Source organism: Melanostigma gelatinosum, assembly GCF_949748355.1.
Source record: "Melanostigma gelatinosum genome assembly, chromosome: 24".
Taxonomy (NCBI): Eukaryota; Metazoa; Chordata; class Actinopteri; order Perciformes; family Zoarcidae; genus Melanostigma; species Melanostigma gelatinosum.
This window is the reverse complement of record NC_136657.1, coordinates 7,890,744-7,916,852: the sequence shown is the minus strand read 5'-3', so window position 1 is coordinate 7,916,852 and position 26,109 is coordinate 7,890,744. Positions and strand designations below refer to the sequence as shown.

Genomic DNA, 26,109 nt, shown 5'->3' with positions numbered 1-26,109 from the left:
GCTATTCCACGCCACACTTGATTATGTTTTTTGGTCGTATTTGATTCTCCGATCGCCTGTCACACCTCAAAACGAATAGCTTATAAGGTTCGATACCACAATCTCTCGGGCTGCAGCCCTTCTGCCACCCTCTGAGCTATTCAAGCCTCACAAACATCGCACCTTACAAGGATCGAACACGCAGTCTCTCGGGTTGCAACCCTCCCGCCATCCACCTGAGCTATTCGACTTCACATGTCAATTGTTTTTTGGTCGTATTTGATTCTGCGATCGCGCGTCAAACCTCAAAACAGACAGCTCATAAGAATCGATACCACAATCTCTCGGGCTGCAGCCCGTCTGCCATCCAACTGAGCTATTCGACCTGACTCACTTAAATCGAGTCTTGGCGTATTTGACTCTGCGATCGCGCGTCAAACCTCAAAACCAGTAGCAACTTATAAGGCTCGAACCCACAATCTCTCAGGTTGCTGCCCTTCTGCCATCCACCTGAGCTATTCCCCACACACACGTCAAGGGTTTTTCGCTCGTATTTGACTCTGCTATCGCACATCAACAACGGTACATTTCAAGTTATTGTATTTTCATAAAGTACAGACTCGGTCAGCTGGTTCCTGGTGAACACAGTATTTTAATGAGGAACCGTGAGGTAAAAAGAGCAATTGTGTCCAAATCTCTAAATGAAAAGGTCAAATATACAAAGAGAAGATTGATGTGTGTACTTGCGTTGGTGGCGCAGGAGGTTTGTTCACGACACGAAAGGCGCCCGTGTCGTCAACAAACCTCCTCGGGACCAGCGGAGGCAATGTGCGACCATAAATAAAATAGGAATAGATGCTAAAATAGCTGCGTGAACACAATAAATAGCTGCGTTAATAGTTGCGTCAATAAAGTAAAGGGAAACAAAGTCGACAATCCTACACAGAACGTATGCATTCCTACCGTACATGTACTCGGTAATCGCGGTTACGAGGTAAATGCCGACTTAAACCATGGAAAAAATCAAAGATAGGGAAGGAAATATAAAAGTTAACATTAAAAAAAAAGGATCTTTCATTTTATAAATACTATTTTGGAATAAAATTGAATTTGTAGGATTTTTTTGCCATCATTTTTTCGACATACTATATTATGACTTTTTATCTCTTTTTCTGACATGCTGTACATTTACGTTTTTCAGAGTAATGGTGAGAGGACACGCTATACTATGACTGTTTTTTTTACCTTTTTCGACACGCTATACTATGACTGTTTTTTTACCTTTTTCATGTTTGAGATTTGAGAGTAAAATAAATTCACAACATATAAATATAAATAGTGGGACAGCAGCAGACAGAAGCTATACAACACAACAACATGTTGATGGTTCAGAGGACTGACATGTTTTAATTCATTCATGAAATTTTTGAAATTACTGTGAAATTAAATTAAAGAGATGTTTGTTATTTAATGTGTCAAAAATATTATTCGTTTCAAAGGTTTATTTTTGTGTTGTCTCAGAGCCACATTGTTCCATTCATATTATTCACTTCATTGAATTATTCTCATACAGACAGAAGACTGTGATAACTGATGATACATTATTACTGAACTGAGACATTATATTCATCGTTATCTACATTATGTGTATTTGTGAATGATGATTCACTATTTTAGAAACACTGCAGATTATTCTTGTTCCTCTCCAGTGCCCGTTGCTCCTGGTCCTGTAACGCTGGACCTCTGATCCACTTATTGGCTTTTGGGGCTTCAAGCATTATGTTTAAGCTGCTTTCATAATCTGTCCAGCATCAAGGTTTTTAATGACTAATTAAAACAAATACATCATTTAAGTCAACTATAAATATGCTCCTGTCTTATTGGCTGATTTCCATTTTATTTTTAATGTTAAAGAGCTCTTTAGTCTTCAATGATTAGTGATTGAATGAATCAGCTTCCGTCTGCTTATTTAAGAGCTTAAAAAGCTACAAACGCCATCAAAAAGGTAACAAATTCACAGTGTATTGTACCACGACAATGGAAATATAAAGGAGTGAGATGGTTGTCCCGTGTCTTGGTGGAATGTCGTATGTCGAAAAAAAAGAAAATAGTCATAATTTAGTAAAAAACGATTTCATGATTCTTTTGTTTTTTTTAAAACCTCAACTTCTATATTTCCTTCCTTGACTATCTTTAATTTTTTCCATGGTTTAAGTGGCCGTTTACCTCGTTCCTACGATTACCGAGTATATATGTTGTACGCTTCGTTTTGTTTCCCTTTACTTCATTCACGCAACTATTAACGCAGCTATTTATTCTGTTTACGCAGCTATTTTAGCATCTACTCCTATTTTATTTATGGTTGCACATCCGCTGGTGAGCTTTTGAGCTCTTTCATCTTCGACACATCTTTTTTTCCCTGTCATGATATACTATGAATTCTTTTTTCAACATACTATACCCTGACTTTTTTCAACACAACACTTTCACACACCCATCCATGCACCTCACTACTCATTAGCGGATTCCTACACGCTGCATGTGTTTGACTTATGCTTTTGTAAAATATTACTTTTCTTTACAGCCAACTCGTCTGGGCTTCTGATTTGTTGCACCTTTTGAGACGGGCTGTTATACATGTCATACTATACTATGATACTATCGTTTATAGCGTACTTCATTATATTTTTCATTTATGGTTCTTGACATAGCGGTACTATGACATAAAACAGTCGTAAAATGCAGGAAATTGATTAATATCCTTGAATGTGGTTCAATTAAAACAGAAAGGTCTTCAGTCTTGATTTAAAGGAGCGGAGGGTCTCAGCAGACCTCCAGCTTTCTGGGACTTTGTTCCAGATTACATTAGCCATTTAGCAGACACTTTTATCCAAAGCGACTTACAACAAGTGCATTCAAGAGAACTACTCGTCACCAGAAGTCATAAGTGCATCCAAGACTATAAACCAGAGCAAAAGTACAGCGCAGAAACAAACTAGTATGAATACAATAAGTGCTAAGTGGAAGGCTCGGGGAGCACTTCTTGAAGAGCGGGTCAGCCTGATGAAAGATGCAGCGACTCCGCTGTCCTGACGTCAGTGGGGAGTTCGTGACCGAGCCGTGACCGGGTCGATCGGCCGCAGGGACCTCCGGGCGACCAATCGCGAGAAGAGAAGGGGGCCAAGAACTACCTTTTGGAAGCCCCGTATTCAGCATGCGTGGTTCTGAGGATTAGAGGTTAGAGCGCTGGAAAGAAGAGATTGGAAGTTAAGAAGGTCCTCCGGGAGTTCGCCTTTTCTCCATTCACGCTCAGCCTCTCTTCGGCTCCGTCTGTCAGTGCGCACTGAGTCATAGTATAGCGTGTCGAAAAAGGTCGCTACATACGGCATATTATTTCATCAAACATAAAAACTGACAGTTCAAGGCGCCGTTAGAAAGGTGATTTTTTTTATTCCGCCGTTTTTCACTCCGTACATGTGTTCTAGCCATGTACAATCACATGGTGGAAGTATATGGTTACATGGAGGGTCTGATCAAACAATAGTGGGGGGATACATGTGTGTAGAGTAACATAAAATATGAGGAGTCAACATCAGCGCAACCTCTCAGGCGTAGAGAACTGTGAGCTGCAACCAGCTGTGTTCCTTCAGTGAATAAGACTGAATTTACACACAGAACCTCGTCTTGATACAAGTGTAAATATTTCTTAGATAATCAAAAGGCAGAGCCACAAACTAGAGGTATAGATGGAGGTTGCAGTGTGAGGGTTAATAAATGACTGAGGTTCATGTCTCAGCCATAGTGACGACTAAAAGTGATTAAGAAGGACAAACCTTAAATCGGCCTGATTATCTATACTAAGATATGGGTTTGTCTACGAGTCCTCTAATGGTGTGCAGCTTCACTTTCAGCAAAAATGATTTTGTGTTTGTGTCCAAATTCAATATTCTTACATCCTGGTTATTGAGAGCTGGCCCTAGATGTCTGTGACTTGGAAGTTTTGGGGTTTTTTTAAAGGAGGAAACAATACTGTGGCAGTCCAGCAGATCCAGCGTTGACAGCGTTACACCCACCATCGTGCCCGTGCACACCCCCTCAGTTCTAACCTGGCGTAACCACAGTGTCTACGGAGGCCGTTCTCAGGCGCGGCTTAAAAGGATTCGTCTTTGCTCTGCCGGATGTCGGCGACGCTCTCTGGTACCCGGGCCACCACGCCCTCCAGAGACTTCGTCAGGCAGATCTGGCAGCCCAGACGGGACCTGCGGGGAGAAACGTCGTGTTTACTCTTCACTTTATGGTCGAAAGGGTTTCCATCTAAACTCTGTAACAGAGAGGCCAAGACCAATCATTGGACCTTAAATTGAAAGAAATATGTACGGTAGTCAACACTTCAGTTAGAAAAGAGTCGGAGTCGAAAACAGTCATTAAAAAGTCATAGCATAGCATTAAAACGTCATTTAATAGTAAGTCACAAAAATGACATGAAATAAATATTGGTTGATTGATCACGTTCACGGGAATGCAGCAGACAACGTTGATTGTTTTCAGTCAGACGTCACTCGATGTGACGTTGCACAGCACATCTCTCTCTCGGCCTGTGACGTTAAGCTTGCACATCATTAAATGAATTACAATTGAATGAACTCTTTAACTCTTCCGAACAAGGTGGCTGCAGGTGAAAAAGACAACCGCAGCTTTTTTTTTTACCAGTCAAACGACTGAATTATTGAAACGACTGCAACATCTGAATGACAGCTCATACGTTCGTTCTTGCCTGCAATCGTTTAGTTGGCCACTTAGGGGCAGCAGAAACAAGACCAGCTCATGAAGTTAATTCTTTACATCCCACACAGTGGCTCTCCTTGGTGAAGTAGTTTGCTGTTGTATCCGAGGTAAGCTGCTGCTGTGCGTAGAGGGCCTGTCCTGTGTGCGCTCCTTTGTCCCTCTTCCTAATCTCACCACCCCGACGTCCCATCAGCAGATTGTGAGACCGCTCTCTTTAAAATGCAAGACTCACATTGTCGATCTCATTGTATTGCTCAGCACATTTTGAATAGAAATAAAAACGCGTGTCCTCCTTACGTGTCGGTCAGGCCGTAGGCCAAGTCTAGCATGTCCAGCTCCTCGTCTGTGATCGGCCCCAGACTCTTATAGGTGTCCTCGTCGAAGATTAGGTGACATGTGGAGCACGCCAGGGTTCCCTCGCACGCCCCTGAAACCACACACAACTTTATCTGATGGATGAGATTCAGCGAAGTTACAGACAGGCAGCTGTTTGCTATCATTCTCACCGAAACTGCAAAATACTCTCCTGCGAATATTTTATATCTGAGGCTTTTATTGTGAAATGTAAGAACGGAAGGATTTTGTGGGCTGAAGCCTAAATATTTACAACCGTTTCCTCTTTGGAACAGCAATGGCATTATTTTTATTTACTCATTTCACATCAAGATCAGCAACTTTACGCACTAATTACTATTTTTTTTAAAGTGCTCTCAACATTTTGTGAATGCACCGATCTGTAAGAGAGCTGAAGCCAAAATAGTTTGTATTTCCTCCACTGCAACACCATCATGTGTGTGTGTGTGTGCAGCGTGCGCTCGCATACCAAAGCCATCAAAGTCGAGGTCTTCATTAATGACGATATCTAGCAGTGAGTCTCCAGGCGACCCCTTCACTGTGATCTTCTCCCCGTCTCTGTTGATGAAGTTGATCGTCACCTTGTTGTCCGACCTGACAGACAAGCACACACAGCACAGTTTTAGTCGAGCATTTCTAAACCACACCTTCCCACACACTCATTTTTGCAGCTGTTTTTTCTGATCTAGGGAGCAGCGAATAACATCTGGATTCGCGATCGACCCTCTGCACTCCCACACCTGTGTGACTTTTTTTAAGCGTGAATTAATTAATAAGACGTGCGCTTTATACCACAGCGAGAGGCTGCACCAGCTTGGGTTTTAACCGGGATTTCAAAATGAAAAGTGAGACTCATCACTTCAGTTGCGTGAAATGATTAAATCCCTTATAAAGAGCATTCAAGTTCACTATATTCCTGTCGAGTGACTCCGATTATGAATTTCCCAGACACTCAAACATGAGTGAATGTCTTCTTTCCATGAACATTAAACTCACAACATAAACTCATTGACTATTTTTTGCAAGCAGGTTACACAGGTTACACCGGTTACACAGGTTTCCTGGAATTGCACAATTCCAGTTGTGCAATTCAACAAAGTTGTTTGGCCTTGGGGAGCCGAGCCATCGGCCACAGCCTTGAGCCTCAAGGATGGAACCTTTAGGCTCTGCCTTTCAGCCAAGGCTCACTCAGCCTGTGCCGAGGTAATAACACAACAAACTGCTACTATGTTGCCATTGTGTGGCACACACTTGTTTTCACACAAATCCAAACCTCATCTATTTGTGTTCACCTATATTTCCTCAAGTGTTTTCGTTGATTGTTTTGGTTTTTCTGGACTCCATTCACAAACCTCCTTATACACAGTCTCTGGGTGCAACACGCATTACTAGCGGCTCAGAGATAAAGTTCAAACCTGTTGTTTTGTCGTTGTTTTCTTGCCACTTGCTGACAGAGATTCACGTGGAAACTTGACTGAAACGTAAATGAATTGCGTTAATTCATGACGTTCATTCATAGCGTTCATTCATAGCGTTAATGAGACACCTGGTGTCTCATTAACGCTATGAAAGCATTGCAAGCAATGAGACACACCTGTGTCTCATTGACGCGAGCTGCAAGGATAAAAAAAACAACCACAGGTGAACCTGATGGCGTGCGCTAATGAGCAAGGTCAAAACTACGCGTTTTATGAATGGAGTGTGGTTCTGTGCATACACAACGTATTTGAACATGAAGGAGGGTTAGGTTTAAACGTTGCCCTGTATGTGAGCAGTACTCATTAAAGTTGCCTACCTCAGAGACGGTGAGCCGCTGGTGAAGCTCCTCTGACTTGTCAGCCAGGCGCCCGAAGTTACTTCCGCAGTCCTCCACGAATACTCTCGTAACCTCACGTGAGCCAGTCTTCGTAACGCCGTTACAAAAGCCATTGGAAGTACAAACAAGGGGTTGAATGCTGGGCTGGGAAACACGCAGACACGGGTCCACTTCCGTCTTTGCGTCCCACCGGAGAGCGGAAACACAAAGCTGTCCGGTTTCGCCCACAGAGCTAGCTAAGCTAAGCTAGCTTGTTTTAGCTGCGAGAAGTCACTCTGTCACTTTCATTGCGTAACATAGGGCAAGTAAAGAGCTTGTTGTTGCAAACGTGAGCGACCCCGGTGGATTTCCGACCAAGGAGAGTAGGGGTAACACAACGTCCTGTCGTGACTTTCAAAATAAAAGCTTTAGCAACCAACGCTTCGGTCCAAACTCTTCCAAAATTACCAATCAGGGATTGAGTGAGTTTTTTTTGAATTACAGCAGATTAACTGCCCCGAATTAGATCAGATTATAAAACTGAGAAACTCAAAAGTGTTGCTTGATAAAGGTAACCTTGAACTTTGTTTGTTTCAAAACACTGCACGTTATAAGCAGATATGACCGGGTCAGGGTTGAATAGGTACAATATAATGTTATATTATAGTAAGTTACTGCATCAGGTGGTGCCAGAGATATATAATAATAAATCACTTATTTCAAAAAGATATAACATGACCGTCTGCATCTTCAGACGTAAACGTTGCTGAAAGAATTCTAGATCCGGCATACAAAACTTCCACTGACATGATTTTATTTTGAAAACTTGGAATAAGGGGCCCTGAGGTTTGTCTACAACCCCTGAGGTCTACAGTACTAACACCCCCCCCCCTCCCCAAACAACCATTAGTGACCTCCACAGTCTCTGTCCACTGTCACAAATATTGATCGAGCCCCCCTCGAGTAAACCAAGTGTCATTCACCTTCAACATATTTACAAAACAGGATGCGTACAGCACATAGACTGTATGGGTACAGTATTATAGGGTGTGAAGGAAAACTGCACTTTATTGGCTGCTGGCAGGCAAGCCCTGAGGGCAAAGTGCATCCAATATCAGCCATCATAAAGCCATGGGAGATGCAGATGAATCAATAATCTCGTTCACTGTTATTCTCTGGTGTTTATGACCGAGACAGTGCTATATTAATGGGACGCCTTTTGTTCCCAAGTGTTCTTCTCTGCTGACTCAGGTAAGCAACAGCAGAACTGACCCCCACTCTCTCGGTTTACATTCGCTACAGAGCACAGGATCTATACAGAGCAGTTTCAAGCTCCTTTATTCTGCCGTTTACAGGATGTTCAAGTTCGTGCTGCTGTTCCTGACGCTGTCGGGTAAGATCTTTCATTGTAGTTATGCTTTTTTGATACATTAAGTGAAGTGAAGATAGTTTTTTTTTCCTGTAACATATTTCCTTTGATGTATTTGGAGAATACAAAAATGTCCATTTCTAATTGGAGGTTGTGACAGCAGTGTAATCCAAGCAACTGGACTGTACATAAATAAGACACAGACCATCATTGATTTATTACTCCGTTAAAGAAAAACTAAATAGTTAATAAATTGCTGTAAAGAGACAAAAAGTTATTTATCTGGCAACTGGCCAAGTTATTTGCTTAATCAGCAAGGAAGTGTAAGGTTGCCTGTATTCAAACACCACTATCACTCGGTTTCTGCCCGTCTGTGAGCATCTCTAACACGAAATAAACAAGAATTGCACTCGGAGCGCGCAGAACTCCGCCAAGGCCTAATGCCCTGTCTGGCAATGTTTATAAAAGTGAACAATAATGCGTGTATCCGCCCCATGATTGGGATCCGCTCCAAAATTGAATGGGTTCTTCCTTGGCCCTTCCCCCTAGTAACAAAACACAGCGTCCTTTGCAAAGGTAACAAGCAGGATGTGTAAAACACCCTTCACAGGCCTCCAAGCTGCCCCACTTGCAGTCCGAAGACGTTTGCAGAAGACACCATCAACCGAACACTCTGACATCCATAAACCTGTTCCCGACGGCTTCCGTCAAGGTACCGAGCCCTCCAGGAGATTCCTTGTTGACCTCAACACTGGCCTTGTGCAGGAACACATCAGTGAGATGAACAGGAGAGTGGGTACGTATATAATCGAACCCAATCCAGAACTAACTACTTAAACCCGTTTTTGTTTTTCACATGTACATTTCCTCTTCTAGCTTTCAGACATCCTTCTCTGGGAAAGGGATTTGGAGAGATGGACAGAAGACACTGGCTGACAGATGAGGGTGAGGAAGCCATAAAGGGAAATAGTCACAATTTATGAAAACTATGATCCTATAATAGCCTGTATAATATAATGTGACCTTTGTAACCTTGTCTTCTGTTGTCCAGTCCCTGTGGATGTTCCAGCCCAGAAGAACGGTGGTGGTTGGGTCCGTGTCGAGGAACCCTCTGCTCCTCATCTCCCAGATGGTTTCAGACAGGGAACCGAACCCATGAGGTTCATCCCAGATGGTTTCAGACAGGGAACAGCACCCATGATTTCGATCCCAGAGGGCTTTAGACAGGGAACTGAACCCATTCTTACAATCCCAGAGGGCTTTAGACAGGGAACAGAACCCATTCTTACAATCCCAGAGGGCTTTAGACAGGGAACAGAACCCATTCTTACAATCCCAGAGGGCTTTAGACAGGGAACTGAACCCATTATTACAATCCCAGAGGGCTTTAGACAGGGAACAGAACCCATTCTTACAATCCCAGAGGGCTTTAGACAGGGAACTGAACCCATTCTTACAATCCCAGAGGGCTTTAGACAGGGAACTGAACCCATTCTTACAATCCCAGAGGGCTTTAGACAGGGAACTGAACCCATTCTTACAATCCCAGAGGGCTTTAGACAGGGCACTGAACCCATTCTTACAATCCCAGAGGGCTTTAGACAGGGAACTGAACCCATTCTTACAATCCCAGAGGGCTTTAGACAGGGCACTGAACCCATTCTTACAATCCCAGAGGGCTTTAGACAGGGAACAGAACCCATTCTTACAATCCCAGAGGGCTTTAGACAGGGAACTGAACCCATTCTTACAATCCCAGAGGGCTTTAGACAGGGAACTGAACCCATTCTTACAATCCCAGAGGGCTTTAGACAGGGAACTGAACCCATTCTTACAATCCCAGAGGGCTTTAGACAGGGAACTGAACCCATTCTTACAATCCCAGAGGGCTTTAGACAGGGAACTGAACCCATTCTTACAATCCCAGAGGGCTTTAGACAGGGAACTGAACCCATTCTTACAATCCCAGAGGGCTTTAGACAGGGCACTGAACCCTCCACCTCCAAGCTCCAGAAAAAGACAGTGGCATGTAAGGGGGAGATCATCAATGGAAACTGCTATGAGTTCAACCCTACACAGCTGGCCTTCCAAGATGCACAGGTTAGACACATGACATCTCACATTACACTTACAGACAATGATGCTGAGTGACAGTGGTGAGTCCATGTCACCGATACTGTTTTGTGTCAAAGACATCCTCCCATTAAAGGTCTGTGTTTGTGACTCTACAGATTAAATCTCAAACCTTTCTGTGTCATATATCTCAGGCCTTGTGCAGATCTCTCGCCCCAAATGCTGAGCTTGCATCTGTAACCACTGACGATCTGCATTCCCGCCTGGTCTACCTGGTGACCAAGGGTGGCAAGAGCAGCCCTGTGTTGACCTGGCTGGGAGGCACGGTCAAGGCAAGTTCCTTTCATGAACTAGCCCCATTTAGAGTCACATCACCATCTTTATGAATGTGCTTACTGACTGTGACGCCTGTACTGTGGCACAGAATCGAGGCCAAGGAGAGTGTCATCAGATATGTTATCAACAGGACAGATGGTGTTATTCTATCCTTGGTAAAACATTGACCGTTGAACTTTCATTTTTCAAATGTTCCAGCTAAACAAGGCCAGAAAGCAAAAAAACACGAGCAAAATCCTGCTTATGAACAGTATTAACAATTTCAAAATAAACTAACATATGGGAAAAGAGGCCCTTTTCTTCATTGCATACTTTTACTGAAAGTATATTTTTCTCATGATACTTCTGTATTTTCACTCAAGTACGATTTGTAAAGAGGACTTTTACTTCCCGTTATTGCTTTTACTTTGATAAAGGATCTCAATACTTCCTCCACCAATGCATTAACTGTCAGCTTTAATTAGAGTCAAGTCTATTGTGCGTGCATGCTCTTGACATACTGTATGTGTGTTGGCGTTGCACACCTCAGAACCAGCAGGCATCATGGGAAGACGGGTCAGAGTGGCACTACAGCGACTGGATGCCGGGTCACCCCAACATCCACACTGATAAACCTGTCTGTGTGGAGATGTTCAAGATGGGTAAGAACACACCACACACACACACACAAATGACTGAATTATATCAATCAGCATTTCCCAGAAGGCTGTTGTATCAGGCAGGCAGACCGTTTAAGCGCGACTATGTAATAAAAAATCATAAACCTTTAACCACATTATAATTCAAGGCTTACCGACCAGTGTTCAAAGTTCAGATAACCGTCGTGGTTACATCACGGAACGTTTGATAAGATAAGACTTGTCTGAAGGAATCTTTGCCCTGTTGAACTGCTTCGACATACTTCCTAATTGTTCCGTCTCATTAGCACAATTATACTTTTCATGAATACCAGTAACCAGCGTTGGGTCTTAGACCCCAGAACTGTGTTAAGTTGGGGTGAGCCAACTTGTCTTTTACAATCCTGACCCGAGCCTTTCTGCAGATGAGAGCTGGTGGACGGCCGCCGACTGTGACCTGAAGCGAGCGTCCATCTGTTCGTACCAGATCGCTGCATGAAAAGCACAAAGAAGCAGCGCATAAGAGGGTGGCTCTCTCGATTAGTTTCCTCTTGTTCATCCTTCACAATCTTACAGACAAGGTTGTTGACACGAGTTTGGGCTACTATCCTCTGTATACATCTGTATTTCCTCAAATAAAACTTGGCATATTACATCTGTGTGTGTGAGATCTGTGCACAACATTGCCATGGGGAACAGGGAAGACATTTTTACCTGAGCCATGGCAGTGACTCTTCTCTTAAGAGTTTCTGGTAAAGACCTCAGACAGAAGAACCACGACTCACACAACCCGTTTAAATTTAGACAAGACTTTAATGATCATTTTCCACTTGTGTATACAAAGCAGTTTGTACAGATTAGGGAGCCAAGTTAAAGCAATTTGTTACAATTTAGTACCTGGAAAGTGCAAAAGTACATTTCAAATACGCGGAAATAAAAATCATGCTGTACATTATATACTGTATTCATAAATAATCACAGATATACACACACATCCATTTGGTGACAGTCACAGAGAACGTTGCTAAGACACAAAATTGTCATTTTGTTTGATTTCGCTTTGAAGTCGTATATTCTTGGCTTGCGTTGAAACTGCGGAGGTTTCACGTGTGGAATGCTGCTTTCATTAGATCTACTGTGAGGTCGGGGGGACGATGAGCTGTGTTAATGCCACACTGGGATAAAGGCACTCCGTTTGTTGCAGTCGTGGAACAACACAAACAGTGGTCTATTGTCTGAACGACTAAATGTGGACGAGCGAACGAAGAAAAACGTCTTTCGCAGAAACCTCCGAAAGGAGGACACAGACTGGTCTTTGCGCTCCATCTTGCTGTGACATTTAAATAAAAACTAAATACAGAAAGAACACCAGAGAAACCTTGTGTCCAATGCCGAATCCGTGACCCATGAGCCGAAACAATCAAGGTCTGCCATTATCCACAGAATCAGAGAAACCGCATCAACAGAATTTGGCTAAAAGAAATAAACACGCATCGTTGGCATGCACACACACACACACACACACACACACACACACACACACACACACACACACACACACACACACACACACACACACACACACACACACACACACACACACACACACACACACACACACACAGCCTCACATATAATTCACACAGCCTCATCCACTTCATTCTGTGGCTTTTTGTGTGAAGAAATCACATTCACACACTCGAACACGTCTTCCAATCTACCTCAACAAGGCATGTGAGCCTTCTTGATGCCCCACAAAAGAAAAACTCACTTCACAACACGCAGGAGGGAGAATGAGATGTCAAAACAACAGAGGATACAACAGAGGATGGTAGTTTGAGGCAATGATGCGAGCTAAAAGGAGAGGGAGGGAGATGTGGTGCATTTACTGTCTCAGTTAAGCTACAGGAAGAGTGGAGATAAAGGGCTGGCAGAGCAAACCAAGACAGGACAGGAAGGAAGCGTCGACAGCCACCCGGCCAAGGAGCTGTATTGCCGTTAAGTGACATGTCGTTAAGCCCTTGAGGATTTCGTCTTCCTCCTTCTTTTGAATACCGGTGCCTGTATTCAAGAGACAAAGTGGAATTCTAAAAACTGCTGCTGTTACTTATAAATAAACACGGATTCAAGTAAATTAAAAACATTCGATGAAGTGTTGTGTGACTTTAAAGCCGCATCTCTCTCTGTACTGCAGCGACACATCTCCACATGAGAATGTAGTGTTCCGTCCGTAGTGAGAATATTTTCTTTCACCAAACTATTTCTGAAATGACATGCCGACATTAAAGACAAGACGCTACAGATGTTTCTAGAACAAAACAAGTCGGCTGTACCGAAGCGTTAAAAAAACAACAACAACCATGAGTTCTCCATCACCGATGTTGATGATGCCTAATCTCAAAACGGACCAAAAATCTTATGCCAAGTTGCTGGGCACATGCATAAACACGAGGAAAATTATACATATATATTTATGAACGCGTAAGAAAGGCAGAGAGTTTGGTCTTGTGAGCGATGGAGCCGTCTTACTGCATTAAGGCTGCTGTGTGGCAGCTTTGAGGCAACCATGAGAAGTCTCCGCCTACAGAGCACAGGCCCGCCCGTCTGCATCGGAGGCAAACTAAGGGGAGGGGGACAAAAAGGCCACTTGAAACTATACTTCGACACAGCGCATGGCAATATCCTGCGCATGCACACACACACACACATGTTCACACACACATACAGGAGAGCAGTTAGCTCACCGATCCTGTCACATTTTGAACTGAGCAGGCCGGAGAATACACAGGGCCTCCGTGGAGGGGCTCCTGCTGGAGAAACATTAGTGTCATGTAAAAAATGCTGCTGGCTAGCCGTGGGATTAGGAGCCGTGGCGTTTGGTAGTGGTGTGGTGGTGCTGAGGCTGGATTCGAACCAAGGCGCCAGCGCCGTACGCTCAATCCAAAGCAGAAAAAAAAGACATAACAGACGCATGGACGTGCTGGAGGAACGGAAGGGAGTTCCTCAGACAGAATGAAGCAAACCGTTTGGTGATTGACAGGTATGGTGGCGAACTGGGTGAGAGGAATGTGGGATGCTCGTGGGAGGGAGGGTTCAGGGCTCGGGGGGACCGGGGGCGGGTCAGTTGTGGTCATGCTGGGTGTTGTAGACCGTCTCCCCCGAGGAGATCTGGGTCAGTCGCTTGCTGGAGCCCCACAGCTTCCGTGTGATCTGGCCCGAGCGCATCTGAGAAGAGCGGAGGAAGAAGAGGAGGAAGTGGGATGGAGGAGAGTGGGGGAGGAAAAGCGTGAAGTCAAAGGAAACCGGAAGGAAAGAAAGGAGGGATATGATTCATGAGTGAGTGATTAGTTCATTGCAGCTTGATTGACTTGTGAGGCAAATAAATCAAAGGTTGATTGACTTTGGTGAGAAAAGATGAAAAGCAGAAAGGTGCGATGGTTCACTGCCTGCATGGAGCTCATCTACACTACCACACTATGTACATTATCAAAACATTAAAGCCGATCTTGGCGCAGGATTATTCGTTTTGCATTCTTAGATTGTGGCTACACTGTTAATATGGCTTGAGTTTGCAGAAAGTGTTAATTAGTCTTAAGCTTGTTTCAAAGCATATTTGTTATCGTGGTGGAGTACACACAAACACGTCACATAATGACACTTCAGAGCCACTGGGGTTTCTGGGAGCTGGGCGAGGGGCTGAACACGAGCTGGTCGCGCTGGTGTAGCAGGCGGGTTGGCGAGCGGGCCCGGAGCGGGGCCAGCAGGGGGGACGCCAAGAGCGTGGATCCCTCCAGGCTCTGAGCGATGTAGTTCCTCAGAGAGCTCTTTACCTCCGCCGGCTTGCCCACGCCCACGATGATCAGCTTGCCGTCCTCCAGGCCCACCAGGACGTGGCTCTGCTCCTTGGCGACCGAGACGCAGCGCACCGGCACCCTCATGGCCATGGGCTCCGCGCACAGGGACAGACTGCACAGGAGAGACAAACACAGCTGTGACGCCCACATGCACCGCAGGCTGCTGGTAGAAAAACGCAGTTTCTGAGGAGTTTACCTGTAGAGGTCACGGATGGACAGGTATCCCTGCTCGCTGCCGATGACGACGTACTCCCCCGAAACACACATATCAGTCACCTGCTCCTTCAGAGGCTCGCTGCAGAGGTGCTTCCCATTGACAGAGTAGAGGTGGAGGGCGTTTTTATCCTGGGCAGAGAAAATTAAACACCCGCTGTGAGCAACATTTTCCGACTTAATCTCAATCCTCAAAAACCCATGTTCGAAAAAGACTGCACGTCGCAGAAAAGGAACTGGAAACCTCAAGAAAAATATTAAAATAAGTTACTTGGGAGTTTTGCCTTTCACACAGCTGTGTGAAAGGCACTTATTTCCACATACAGTCCAAACAATCTGAGATGTAGCTTTCCCTGGTTCCCTTTTCAAGCAGCGTCTGCGTATATCTGCGTGCACCTTGAGCGTTGCTTTGCCTTCGAGGCAGGTGTGGACCAGCAGGTGACCCTCCCAGGACACGGCCAGGTGGAGGATGGAGAGCGGCAGGGAGCTGTCGCACGGCGGTCGCAGGCAACGCATGTACTGACCCCGACGCACCGAGTGGATGATCACCGTCCCATCCTGGGGCACAGAGAGTGGAAGCACACAGTGACTAACACACACACATGCTATTTAAAAAAAAACTACAATTGCAACCGTCTTTCTGTGTGTGTGTGACCTTACCCGTGACCCAGACACAGCCATGTCCAGCTCTGTGCTGATGCTGACACTGACCACCTCGTCCGTGTGTCCGTACAACACCTGAACCGGTTTGGGATGGAGACCCACGGGAGCTCCACCCTGCACAGACAAACAAAACAGACTGAGAGGGACATAAAGAGAGACGATAGCGGCGCTCATGTGACTCATGACCCGGTTAGTCAAGATAATCCACACAGTGAGCAGTTTCATGCAGGAACTATTTTCTGCTGATGAGGTTGGCGAGTGCAGAAAGCGATGAAGATTAATAAAAAAAGCACAACAGGGAAGATTTTGTGTGCAAATTAAAATATGCATGAAACAGATGGATTTTAAAAGCACTTCCAAATCTGATGCAACATTTGAAATTAAGTTAAATCGTCAAACATATTCTTTCATTTAATATCTTTTATTCTTCTAGTTACATTAATCAACTTAAGAACTTGAGTAATACCCGAAAGTAAGACCCCAAAATGAATGCTGGCCCTTTACGTTGAGTTCTTTTGTGTCTGCGTGTTTTATGAAGTTGAATCTGTGACTTGAAAACTCTATTTTTGCAGATCGGTATCTGTCGCGGCGTATCAGCGAGTCCTGGCTGTGCTGACCTGCTGCAGAACCTGCCACACCATGCAGGTCGTGTCTCTGGAGCCGGAGATCAGGTGGATGCCGCAGTGGTCCGTTGACAAGCACGTCACGATGTCTGGAGGAGGGGCGAGCGAAACCGCTGGTCATTACAGGACGTACAACACATACAACGGGAAAAAAGACTTTGCAGGAAGCGCTAAAAGGGTCATCATCATCGTGCTTGGCCTGCTTGTTTTGGATGCGACAGATTTCAAGACTTCTCTTCGCTGAGGTGTGCGTCAGGGTGTAGGGTGTGTTTACCCATGTGTCGGATGTGCTGTCCCACAGTCTTGCCCTTAACCAGGGAGGTGACCCGGAGGCTGTTGTCCCAGTGGCCGCCGCTGAAGAGCAGCTTGCCGTCGTGGGAGGCCACAAACAGCCCCGCCGTTACCTCCATGCCGGGGGCGAAAGGTCCGGAGAGGAAACGCTGGGTCCTGGGTGAGGATGGTGAGAGGAAGACAGAGAGGAGGGAGGGAGAGCTTAGCGAGGACGCTGCATTGTTACCGCGGAGCTGCTCTGCTGTAAATACTGCGTTTGCGTGAGTGTTCTCACTTGGCGGTGGACACGGTGGGGTCCTTAATGAAGGTGAAGTAGTTGGAGATGTTCTTGTTGTAAGGCAGCCACCCGTGGGTCCCAACCAGGCAGTTCTGACTCACCGTCACCTGGAGACGGAGCAAACGCCATGAAGACATCACATGTCTGCCCTTAATTCAGTCCTGTTGTTTACAACTTCTACAATTTAAAAGGAGTAAAAAAAAAAAAGAAGTCCATTGTTATGATGGGTGTTAGTATTAGGACCCGGGCTCACCATGGTGTCAGGGCTCCCCTGGGTGATGAAGGAGTGGGACTGATTCTTTGGCACCACGGCCTTAACCAGCGGCACGTTGTCACTGATGCCCTGCAGCATTGAAATCAGAGTTATTATTGTTATGTTTTCTTGAAAAGTGATGGTTATAATTTTGGTTAAATTATTCCAGATTCCTTTACTAGCTGTATAAAAAATAAAGAACACTGAGCAGTAGAAAGATCAAACCTCGACAAAGAAGGACTTGAGGTCGCCGAGGTGTTCGAACATGCTGAAAGGAGACGAGTCAAGCTGAGCCTTCCTCTTCTCCACTTCCTCCTGAGGCAGTCGCACTGGATGGGGCTCCTACGCAGACACACACAAGTCTAAATCCGATTCATCGGCACAGATGCAGCACTTCATTAGCGGGACGGGTTTCACGTCGTGTCTGCCGTGTTTGTGTCCGCACCTTGAGCAGCTGGCAGGGCGTCTGTCCAAAGTTGCTGATCATGCCCTCCAGGGCCTTGCGCTCCTTTTCATCCGTGATGGCGTCCAGGTCCACCGCCCCTACAACACCAAACCGATCAAAACACTACGCTGACAATTCACAAAGGCGGTGGTTAGGACGCCGTCGTTGCACAATAATAATTAAATACAATCTTCTTTGTATACGCATTTCGGAAACAATCATGTCTCATGTTTTCCCTTTTAGGAATCAACAGGAAAACCTAAGTCAATGCTTTTTATTTATTTATTGAAATGCAGCTTACAAAAATACCACAAAATAAATGTGTTTGATGACACAATCACCAATTATTTAAATGTATTTTTGTTTGTTTGAAAAAGATAGGAGTGTGACTGAATGCCTGAAAGAATGTGAACGAGAAACACGATGGGAACTCAAGACTGAGGACGGAATAAAGGGCGTGGCAGCGTCGCCACTGTTCTGGATGCTTTACCCTCGTATGTGCAATAGTAGAAGACGTTGAGGGCCTCCACCGCCGCGGGGCCCCTCTGCTTGTAACCAAAGATCAGGTCGATCCACTCGTGAAGGTGCGCCGACACGTTCTCCGACTCCTGTCACGAAAACACATTATTGCAATTATCATGTACCTTGTATGTCGAAAGGTAAATTAAACAGCAGTAGGACTAAAGCTGCGTCTCACCAGGGCTTTGCGGTGTTTGTAGATGAAGTCCTCGGGGGACTTGGCCCATTTGGGTAGAACAACATCGCCAACCCTTTCCTTGGAGATCTGCAGGCGACCCAGATCAAAGCCTGAGTGAGGCACAAGGGAACAGAAAGAGGGAAGCGAGGTATAAAGAGAGAATAAACAGTGAAAGACGGAAGGGATCAGAAAACAAACATTTATGCCGTAAGAGGTTTTGTACGTAATATTTCAAAGCATTTGAAAAAGAATCCTTAACACTCAAACCGTACCGTTTTGGTTCTCAAGGAATTCTGGGAAGTAGAAGAACTCCGGGATGAGCTCCTTGACGTCGTTGGGGTTGTCCATGAGGGTCTGCCATGTCGCGGGGATGGAGTGGAACTGGCGGTCGGCACAGTCAAACCTGAGCGGCGGCAGGATGGAACGGATGAGCATCTGCAATCAACACTGAACACGTGTGTGGGAAGCAGAGGAGGAGCGGCGCGACCGGCCGGTCTCCTTACCGGGCGCTCTGCAGTTGGATGTGCAGGGAGGTGAAGGGCTCCACTCTGATCAAGTAGTGCATCACTCCGGCAGCGTTGGAGTAGTGGGTGCCATAATGGAACCTGTCGATGGTGCCCGTCGGGTCCTCGAAACTTTCATACCTGACGGGACAAATTGAAAAAGTTGACTCGAGCCTTCCTCTGATAATTTACTTATGAGAATGATTGAAGTGTCGCGGGATGAAACGTACTTCTCTCTAACAGCCTTGGCATTGCGTTCGTTAAGAACCGCCACTGGCTTCGACAGGTCCCTGAACACCCGGGGATCACACAGGTCCAGCTCCTCTGAAGTGTAGTCAGCTAGAATCCAGGGAAACTGGTAACACACACACAACACGTGAGCTCAAACAGTCACCCAGTCGCCACACTTGCACAGTCGTGTATTCAGTGAGGGACGTACCACCGGGTACTGAGCCAGGTTGTTGTACGTTCTGCCTGCAACCGTGTTGAGTTGCATCAAGTAGTCAAAGTTGGAAATCTCCCGGTTCACCCATTTCTGTGCAAAAGCAGACTTTTCCTCAGTTTAACACAAAATATTACAAACCGCACCATCAAATCCTCTCTGTTAAAATGATATCCCTGAAAACAAGATGACATCGTTTGCGTTTTTGTGAGTAACACTCTGAAAACAAACGTTTCCTGACCTGTGTAAGTCCGGAGGCTTTGAGGAGCTCCTGCGGTGAGCGGGTTCCATAAAGGCTGAGGGATCGCAGCAGCAGCAGCATGCGGCTGTAGACCTTGTTCCTCACCTGTTAGTGAGAAACACAACCGTAAACTATTTCAAAGGCAAGACGGGATCAAATGTTCTTCTGCGATCAAAAGAAATTCAAACCTCATTCAACGTTTGAAATGAATGTCAGTTGAATTCATTACCTCCTTCTTGAAGTTGAGGAAGTAAGTGGTCTGGTCGATGAGGAAGATCTCCAGAGCTGAGCGACGTAGGTTGTAACGCCGCAGGTGGACCTCTCGGATCTGAGACAGGGGCCATTTGAAGTCGTGGCCCACTCCTTCAGGAAACAGGTTGACCGTTAGCGTACGTAAAGGTTTCGTGATGTTTCCCCATCTTTTCTCCTCCGCCCCCCTCGCTCTCTCCTCACCTTCCTCTTTCTCCTGGCTGCTGTCGTAGAAGTAGATGTGTTGGGTGGTGAGCTCCAGGCGGCCGGCCACCACGTCCACCACCGTCACCAGCTCGCAGTCCTCCCACAGCACCAGCTTCTCCTTCTGGCCCGCCTCCTCTGCTTCAACTCTGCGGGACAAAGAATTGTAGGCTGTGACTCTCGACTTGGTTTCTACAATGGGAGCGCGGCTGTTCTGTGGCTGTTGTGTTTGAAGACTGACTGGTTGTTGGCGGCGGCCGGGTCGTCCTCCGGCAGCTCCAGGACGTCGTCCTCCAGGTCGCTGACTTTGACCTGTTTCGCGGCCTCCAGCAGCAGAGACTCGGCGTTTACAAGCTGCTTATGGACACCTGAGAAAAGCAAAAGAGAGGGGCAGAGGATTAAACGCTGAGAGGAGGCATCCAGAGACGGTGCCGTGGGTAATACCACATGCATGCAGGGATTTAGCTTCCTAGCACGTCTGTCAAGGGCTGACAAACTACAACAACGTACCTGACAGGAACAGAACATGTTATTATTTCAGCTCTGTTCAGTTTTTCTGTTCCATAAACAGAAGACGTCTTGAAGTTGCACATTCACAAAATAAAAGTCCAAATAAAATAAAAGCCTCAACCTTATACGTGAGGGAATAAGGAAAAAAAAAACGAGTGGATGGGACATGAATTCGGCTTAAGGTGGATTTTTCAGGTCAGTTCCTCATAATCGGTTTATCAAGGGTGGGCTGGATGAGTGTGCTCACGACATACTGGACACACACTTATCCCTCGTCAACACGTCCTCCGACTGAATACGTCGGCAGAATTTGCCGCTATAATTGGTCCAAATAGTCGAGCATTCATTCAAGAGATGACACGCACACCAAAAAGCCCACAGTGAGGCGTTGTCGCATTACCCAGGTTGTCTCTCAGAGCGCTGGCCTCTCTGTGCGGGTCAAAGTTGTAATTACGAACCAGCTTCAGCCTCATGCGGGAGAAGTTCTCCGCGCTGGACACCCTCCAGTGCATCTCATCCTGCTGCCTGTCAGAGTTGTTACAAAACACACTTGTCAATCTCAAAGGCAGCCTTTATTTACCTCTCTATATATGATATTAATAAATGTTTTTGTACTACAGCAGAGAGAGAGGTTGACGTCGGTACCTGTCAGCCCAGGGCCCTCTCTCACACACCAGACCCCGGCGTGCTGCCTTCCACTGCCTGAGGGTGGCGCCGTTCTGGCTGTGCTGCTGCTTCAACATGCTGTTGTAGCGCAGGTTCTCCTGGCGGCCTCGGCGGAAGAAAGGCTCCACAAATTGCTCCTGAAGAGGAAGAATTTACGGGAGACGAGCTTAAGCTTTGCACCCAAAGATTAGATGGAAGATTAGCTCAGACGGAGGGGAAAAAGGCTTCAGTTATTATTCATGACCGATCCAACTCACCTGGAAGCGGATCTTGCTCTCACCCCTCTCCCTCTCTCTCTTATGCAGGCTGACCATGAAAGCCTCGTAGCAGTCCTTCCAGTAGAGCGCCATGGTCTCGTGGCCCTGGCTGAATGTTTCGATTTCATACTGCTTCATGTACGGGATAATCTGGAGACAAGTGGAAGTGAAAAGGAGAACATTCCCATGAAGTCTTCGAATAAATCCGTATCCGATATAAACCAAAACAACGATGAACTCTAAATCTCCATCTCGTACGTATTTGTCGAGGTAGACGCGCCACTCAGGGGAGTTGCAGTACAGCTGGAAGTCCTCGAAGAAGGACGGGCTGCCGTTGGTGTCGGGGAGCTGGGGGAGGTGCAGCTCTATGAAGAGGAGGCGGTGGACTTTGGAGAGCAGCGTTCGCAGCAGGGGGACCAGGAAGGAGTACGTCTCCTCCCTTTGCTCCTGGATGGAGCGCTGCAGGATGCCCTCCACCTTACCCAGCAGGTAGCAGGCCTCGTCCTGGCTGGACACCTGCTTGGTCTGCAGGATGCCGTTGAGCCTGGCTGTGGCCATGGCACACACCTGGGACAGAGGCCATTCATTAATGTACGTGAATGAAAAAAAACACACACGGAAAGGAGGGACAGTGGGAAGAATCGCTCACTTCAGGGTCCTCCTGAGCTATGAAGCCCAGCAGCAGCCGCAGTCCAACTTGGGAGAGCTGGAACCACTGAGCGCCGGCCGAGTACCACACCATGAGGCTGTCCATCAGCGTCACCGTCTCCTCCAGCACCTTCTCCGTCCACAGCGCCGGGTTGACCAGGCCCTCCGCCTGCAGGAAGTCCTGCACCATGTGAAGCAACCGCACCGCGTTCTCCGTGTGCTGCGGCAACGTGGCGGCCGATGCCTCGCGGTTGTCGCCCACCGCCCACTCCAACATGCGCTCCATGAGACTGCGGGGGGGGAGAAAGCGAGGCCACAGAGGGAGGAGGAGGAGACGCCCGTTAGATACAGTCAGCACGCCAGTCTCTGGAAACGTGTGTTCAGCTCCCGCTACGGGCTGACCTCAGCTTGATTTGGTCGACGGGCAGCAGCAGCTCGTTGGCGGTCGCCAGTTTGGTGAGGGCCGAGAAGACCTGGCCGCGCTCCAGCCACGCCGAGTCGTCCGAGCCTTCCACCCCTCGCCACATCACGCACAGCACGATCTCCAGCAGCATGGTGCACAGCTCCTCCTCCGCCCGCTGGGGGGCGACAGCGCACCAAAAAAAGGGAGGGAAAAAAAAAGAAAAGTCATTGATTGCTTTATTAAGACGATGACAGTTGATGTAGGGATCATTGTCTGATGCAATGGTTTCTTTTTGTAACAGATCTAATGTTGATCTAAATGTAATAGTTGCTTTAAAATAAATGTATGGGGAGGAAGGTGAATAAATCACTTTTAAAAGGATAAGATTCGAGATACGTTATGTTTTTCTCGTGGGATTTGAGGAATATAACAATAAAAAATAATATTGCCTCTTAAAAAAAATCAAATAAACATAACACAGTAAACAATGTAACATTACAGCCTTTCTCTTGAACCCTCAGCAGAATGAAAAGCATCAGAGAAGCAGCCGTCCCACCTCAGCATTGTTGAAGTACTCCCCCAGTGAGATGTTGTCGCTGAAGAGAAAGCTGTCCTCAGTCAGGGAGGAGGTTGCATCTCGATCCGCGGCGGTCCCTGGGAAAGGCTTCGAGTTCTCCAGCGGCGACGGCGTGCTGGGCACGCTGCCAGGTGTTTGGCTGCCGCTGTCCCCGCCCTCGTAGGCCTGCAGGTGGGACAGATCCAGCATCAAGCCCCCCGACTTTCCCACCACCCAGGGCCTGACGTGCGGCGGCGGCTCGGCGGAGGCCGAGGAGGTCGGCGTGTCCAGCAGCGAGATGCCGTCGCCGTTCTCCAAGCTGTCCACAGAGCGGGTGTCGCCCACGCTGAACCGGTCGTCCTCTAGGCGGCCGGCGCTGCCCGCCCGCGACCTCTTCTCCAGCGGCAGCTCCAGGCGGTTGGCGGCGCCTCCGCCCCCGGGACGGCTCAGGTCCAGGCTGCAGGCGCTGATGGTGTCGGTGCCCCGCTGTGGCTGGGACCCGTCGCTCCGCAGGTACAGCCGCATCAGAGTGTCCTGCCAACACTGCTGCTTCGAGATCTGGACGGCGGCATCTTGTTGGGATTGTAGCAGCTGGTACACCTGAAGACAGAGCGGGGAAAAGGTTAAAGTTAGAACGCAAATAGAAAGTAATGCAGGAAGCATTTAATCAATTGCTGGGACCTTCGGTCATTTCCTTTGTCAGCTGCTGTGCAATATTTGTAATGAATAGTGTGGATGTCTGCAGGTTTGCGTGCAGGTGTTTTACTCACCCTCTTGCAGACGAGGAGGCGTTCGCTGGGTCCGGCCCGGTGAGTGAGCTGGACCAGAGCCATCAGGTCCTTGTAGTTCACCACATGATCTGTAGATTTTAGACACACACAAGTTCACATTTGTGCAACTGTATGTCATATTGATTGGCGCTTCCATGCGCTATTGTCTGTGCTTTTGTTTTTTTTACTAATGACAGACAGGGGAGCAATTCTGTCTAATGCCTCCCACGTAAAGCCTGAGCGCGCCATTGATCCATTTTTCAGCCTCTCTAAAACAGCCGTTTAGCCTCCAACTGCAGTGTAAATATGACTGGAGGAGAATTTAAATTTAAAGTAACACTTGAACAGTGTTAAACACTAACGTAAAGAAAAAGAAGTAAAGCTGACCTGTGTGGAGGACCTGGTTGAGGAGACAGCGGATCAGTGTCGGAGTGATGTGAAGTTCGGAGAAGAGCAGCGACAGGCCGGCGTAACCCGCCTCCCTCAGCCGCAAGCGCTGCTTATTCTTCTCGTAGACGCGGTCGCAGCGCAGCATGCGCTCAAACAACTGCGCAGAAGAAGAATCAACAATTTTGAGTTGGCGTTTTGCACAAAAGTCGCTTTTACGTTCAGGTGAAGGACATGCATGGGGCCCCGAATTGACTCACTAATGTTCAGGTAAGCGAGTACATTTGTAAAATTCCATAATTGGTGATGGACCCACCTTGAAGACGAGCTCCCGGAGTCGATCCGAGTGCTTGTTGTTGAGCACGAGAGCGTAGCAGGAGTCGGCGGCACCGGGCTCGAAGAGGAGCAGGAAGATCTGGTCCCGGGCCGGACTGGTCTGAAGGAGGCTGAGCAACAACTCCAGCAGCCCACACAACTGCAAACACACAGCAACGACCACATTTAATACTTCGAGGTAGTTTTGACAGATTGTTACATTGTTCGGGGTAACGAACTGCTTCAGCTCCCATCAGAAGAGGCTGAATGGCGGCGAAAGTATTCTAAATATAGCGTATAATTAAGCGGGTATTGATTTGTTTATGTCTCTAACATATGTCCACAGCAGTACATTGCTTTGCCTGTGCTCCATGTACTGCAGGTAATACTCTTGTATTACCTGCATTACCTGTATTATATCTCGTGTAAGAGGATATGCAAAGTGACAGACAAAGCAGAGAGGTGTGACAAGAGGAGGAAATTGAATTCACAAAATAGGTGACGGAGAGGGAAAACAGTTGAGAAATTGAGTGGTTTGTTTTCAGCAGACAGCCACTGATGGATATTGCTTACAGAGAGGGAAACGTTAAAAAAATGCAACGAGAGAGGCTGCTCAAAAAGAAATGAAAAATGATGCAGACAGCTCCCTGAAAAACGGCAAGAGCGGTTGGCATGAACCGGTTTCACACTATATGGGTCATCTGGCAAACGTACACCGATAATAACTTGACCTACTCCACATTTCTCAGACGTTGGCCTGACACACCTCAGAGTAGTTCTTCTCAGGCTGCCAACCGGCTCAGAAAAAAGATGGAGTATTTTGTATTCCGACACACATGATCACGTTTCTAAACGGGGTTATTTACTTTCATGTGCGAGCCATCATGTCCGACCCGCCCCCTCACCTGCTCCTCGTCTCCGATGGCAGCGATGTATCCCAGAATGCTGTGCATCTCCTCCTGCGACATGCCCTTGCTGATGTAGTACTTGATGAGGCCGCAGAGAGACGTCCGGACGGTGCGGACGTCGTCCTCGCTCAGGTCGCCGTCTCTGCTGCTGTTCCTCCTGAACGAAGGAGCACACGACCGCGACGTTTAGCGAGAAAGACGCCGAACTAGTCGGACGGGGATGAACTCTGGGAAACGGCATCTCACCCGTAATAAAGGCGCACGGTGTCCAAGAGGAACTGAACTCCATACTTCTTTCTGAACTGCTTCCTGTTGTCTTTGATGACGGTGGACATGTACTGGATATGACCTTCATTTGAAGGAAACAAAGGAGCACAACTTATTGTGGTGACAGTCTGGGGACACACACTCTTTTTGTGTTTGCTG

At 46.9% G+C, this 26,109-nt stretch overlaps 2 protein-coding genes across 2 annotated transcripts in view; both read right to left on the bottom strand.

Annotated features, from left to right (window-relative positions):
- Window positions 1–3,409: 3,409 nt before the first annotated feature.
- On the bottom strand, window positions 3,410–7,286 carry LOC306797049 (adrenodoxin-like). Its single transcript, XM_079296221.1, has 4 exons — window positions 6,914–7,286; window positions 5,588–5,712; window positions 5,062–5,191; window positions 3,410–4,238 (listed from the first exon to the last, which is right to left on the bottom strand). The coding sequence occupies exons 1-4, from the start codon at window positions 7,045–7,047 to the stop codon at window positions 4,130–4,132; spliced, it is 498 nt and encodes a 165-aa protein (XP_079152347.1). The 5' UTR covers window positions 7,048–7,286; the 3' UTR covers window positions 3,410–4,129.
- A 4,823-nt stretch (window positions 7,287–12,109) lies between these two features.
- Window positions 12,110–26,109, bottom strand: part of nbeal1 (neurobeachin-like 1) — a gene marked incomplete at its 5' end in the record, with an annotated part of 31,406 nt that continues 17,406 nt past the window's right edge. Inside the window, 33 exons of the mRNA XM_079296750.1 lie at window positions 12,110–14,533; window positions 15,139–15,274; window positions 15,359–15,507; window positions 15,772–15,933; window positions 16,036–16,152; window positions 16,656–16,750; window positions 16,936–17,108; window positions 17,227–17,336; window positions 17,483–17,572; window positions 17,708–17,824; window positions 17,928–18,025; window positions 18,418–18,535; window positions 18,625–18,734; window positions 18,897–19,027; window positions 19,128–19,268; window positions 19,358–19,482; window positions 19,567–19,662; window positions 19,811–19,915; window positions 20,040–20,173; window positions 20,264–20,412; window positions 20,505–20,631; window positions 21,174–21,298; window positions 21,419–21,576; window positions 21,697–21,846; window positions 21,955–22,263; window positions 22,346–22,634; window positions 22,747–22,922; window positions 23,304–23,903; window positions 24,074–24,162; window positions 24,461–24,620; window positions 24,777–24,935; window positions 25,681–25,840; window positions 25,930–26,032. Coding sequence (XP_079152876.1) covers window positions 14,429–14,533; window positions 15,139–15,274; window positions 15,359–15,507; window positions 15,772–15,933; window positions 16,036–16,152; window positions 16,656–16,750; window positions 16,936–17,108; window positions 17,227–17,336; window positions 17,483–17,572; window positions 17,708–17,824; window positions 17,928–18,025; window positions 18,418–18,535; window positions 18,625–18,734; window positions 18,897–19,027; window positions 19,128–19,268; window positions 19,358–19,482; window positions 19,567–19,662; window positions 19,811–19,915; window positions 20,040–20,173; window positions 20,264–20,412; window positions 20,505–20,631; window positions 21,174–21,298; window positions 21,419–21,576; window positions 21,697–21,846; window positions 21,955–22,263; window positions 22,346–22,634; window positions 22,747–22,922; window positions 23,304–23,903; window positions 24,074–24,162; window positions 24,461–24,620; window positions 24,777–24,935; window positions 25,681–25,840; window positions 25,930–26,032 — 5,066 coding nt within the window. The 3' untranslated portion in view covers window positions 12,110–14,428. The remainder of the gene's footprint in view (window positions 14,534–15,138; window positions 15,275–15,358; window positions 15,508–15,771; window positions 15,934–16,035; window positions 16,153–16,655; window positions 16,751–16,935; window positions 17,109–17,226; window positions 17,337–17,482; window positions 17,573–17,707; window positions 17,825–17,927; window positions 18,026–18,417; window positions 18,536–18,624; window positions 18,735–18,896; window positions 19,028–19,127; window positions 19,269–19,357; window positions 19,483–19,566; window positions 19,663–19,810; window positions 19,916–20,039; window positions 20,174–20,263; window positions 20,413–20,504; window positions 20,632–21,173; window positions 21,299–21,418; window positions 21,577–21,696; window positions 21,847–21,954; window positions 22,264–22,345; window positions 22,635–22,746; window positions 22,923–23,303; window positions 23,904–24,073; window positions 24,163–24,460; window positions 24,621–24,776; window positions 24,936–25,680; window positions 25,841–25,929; window positions 26,033–26,109) is intronic.

Coding starts and splice junctions, on each gene's coding strand:
- LOC306797049 (XM_079296221.1), bottom strand. CDS start 7,047: ATGGCTTTTGTAACGGCGTTACGAAGACTGGCTCACGTGAGGTTACGA. Junction 5,713..6,913: donor AGCGGCTCACCGTCTCTGAG/GTAGGCAACTTT, acceptor CTTGTCTGTCAG/GTCGGACAACAAGGTGACGA. Junction 5,192..5,587: donor CCTCGACTTTGATGGCTTTG/GTATGCGAGCGC, acceptor GTGTGGTTTCAG/GGGCGTGCGAGGGAACCCTG.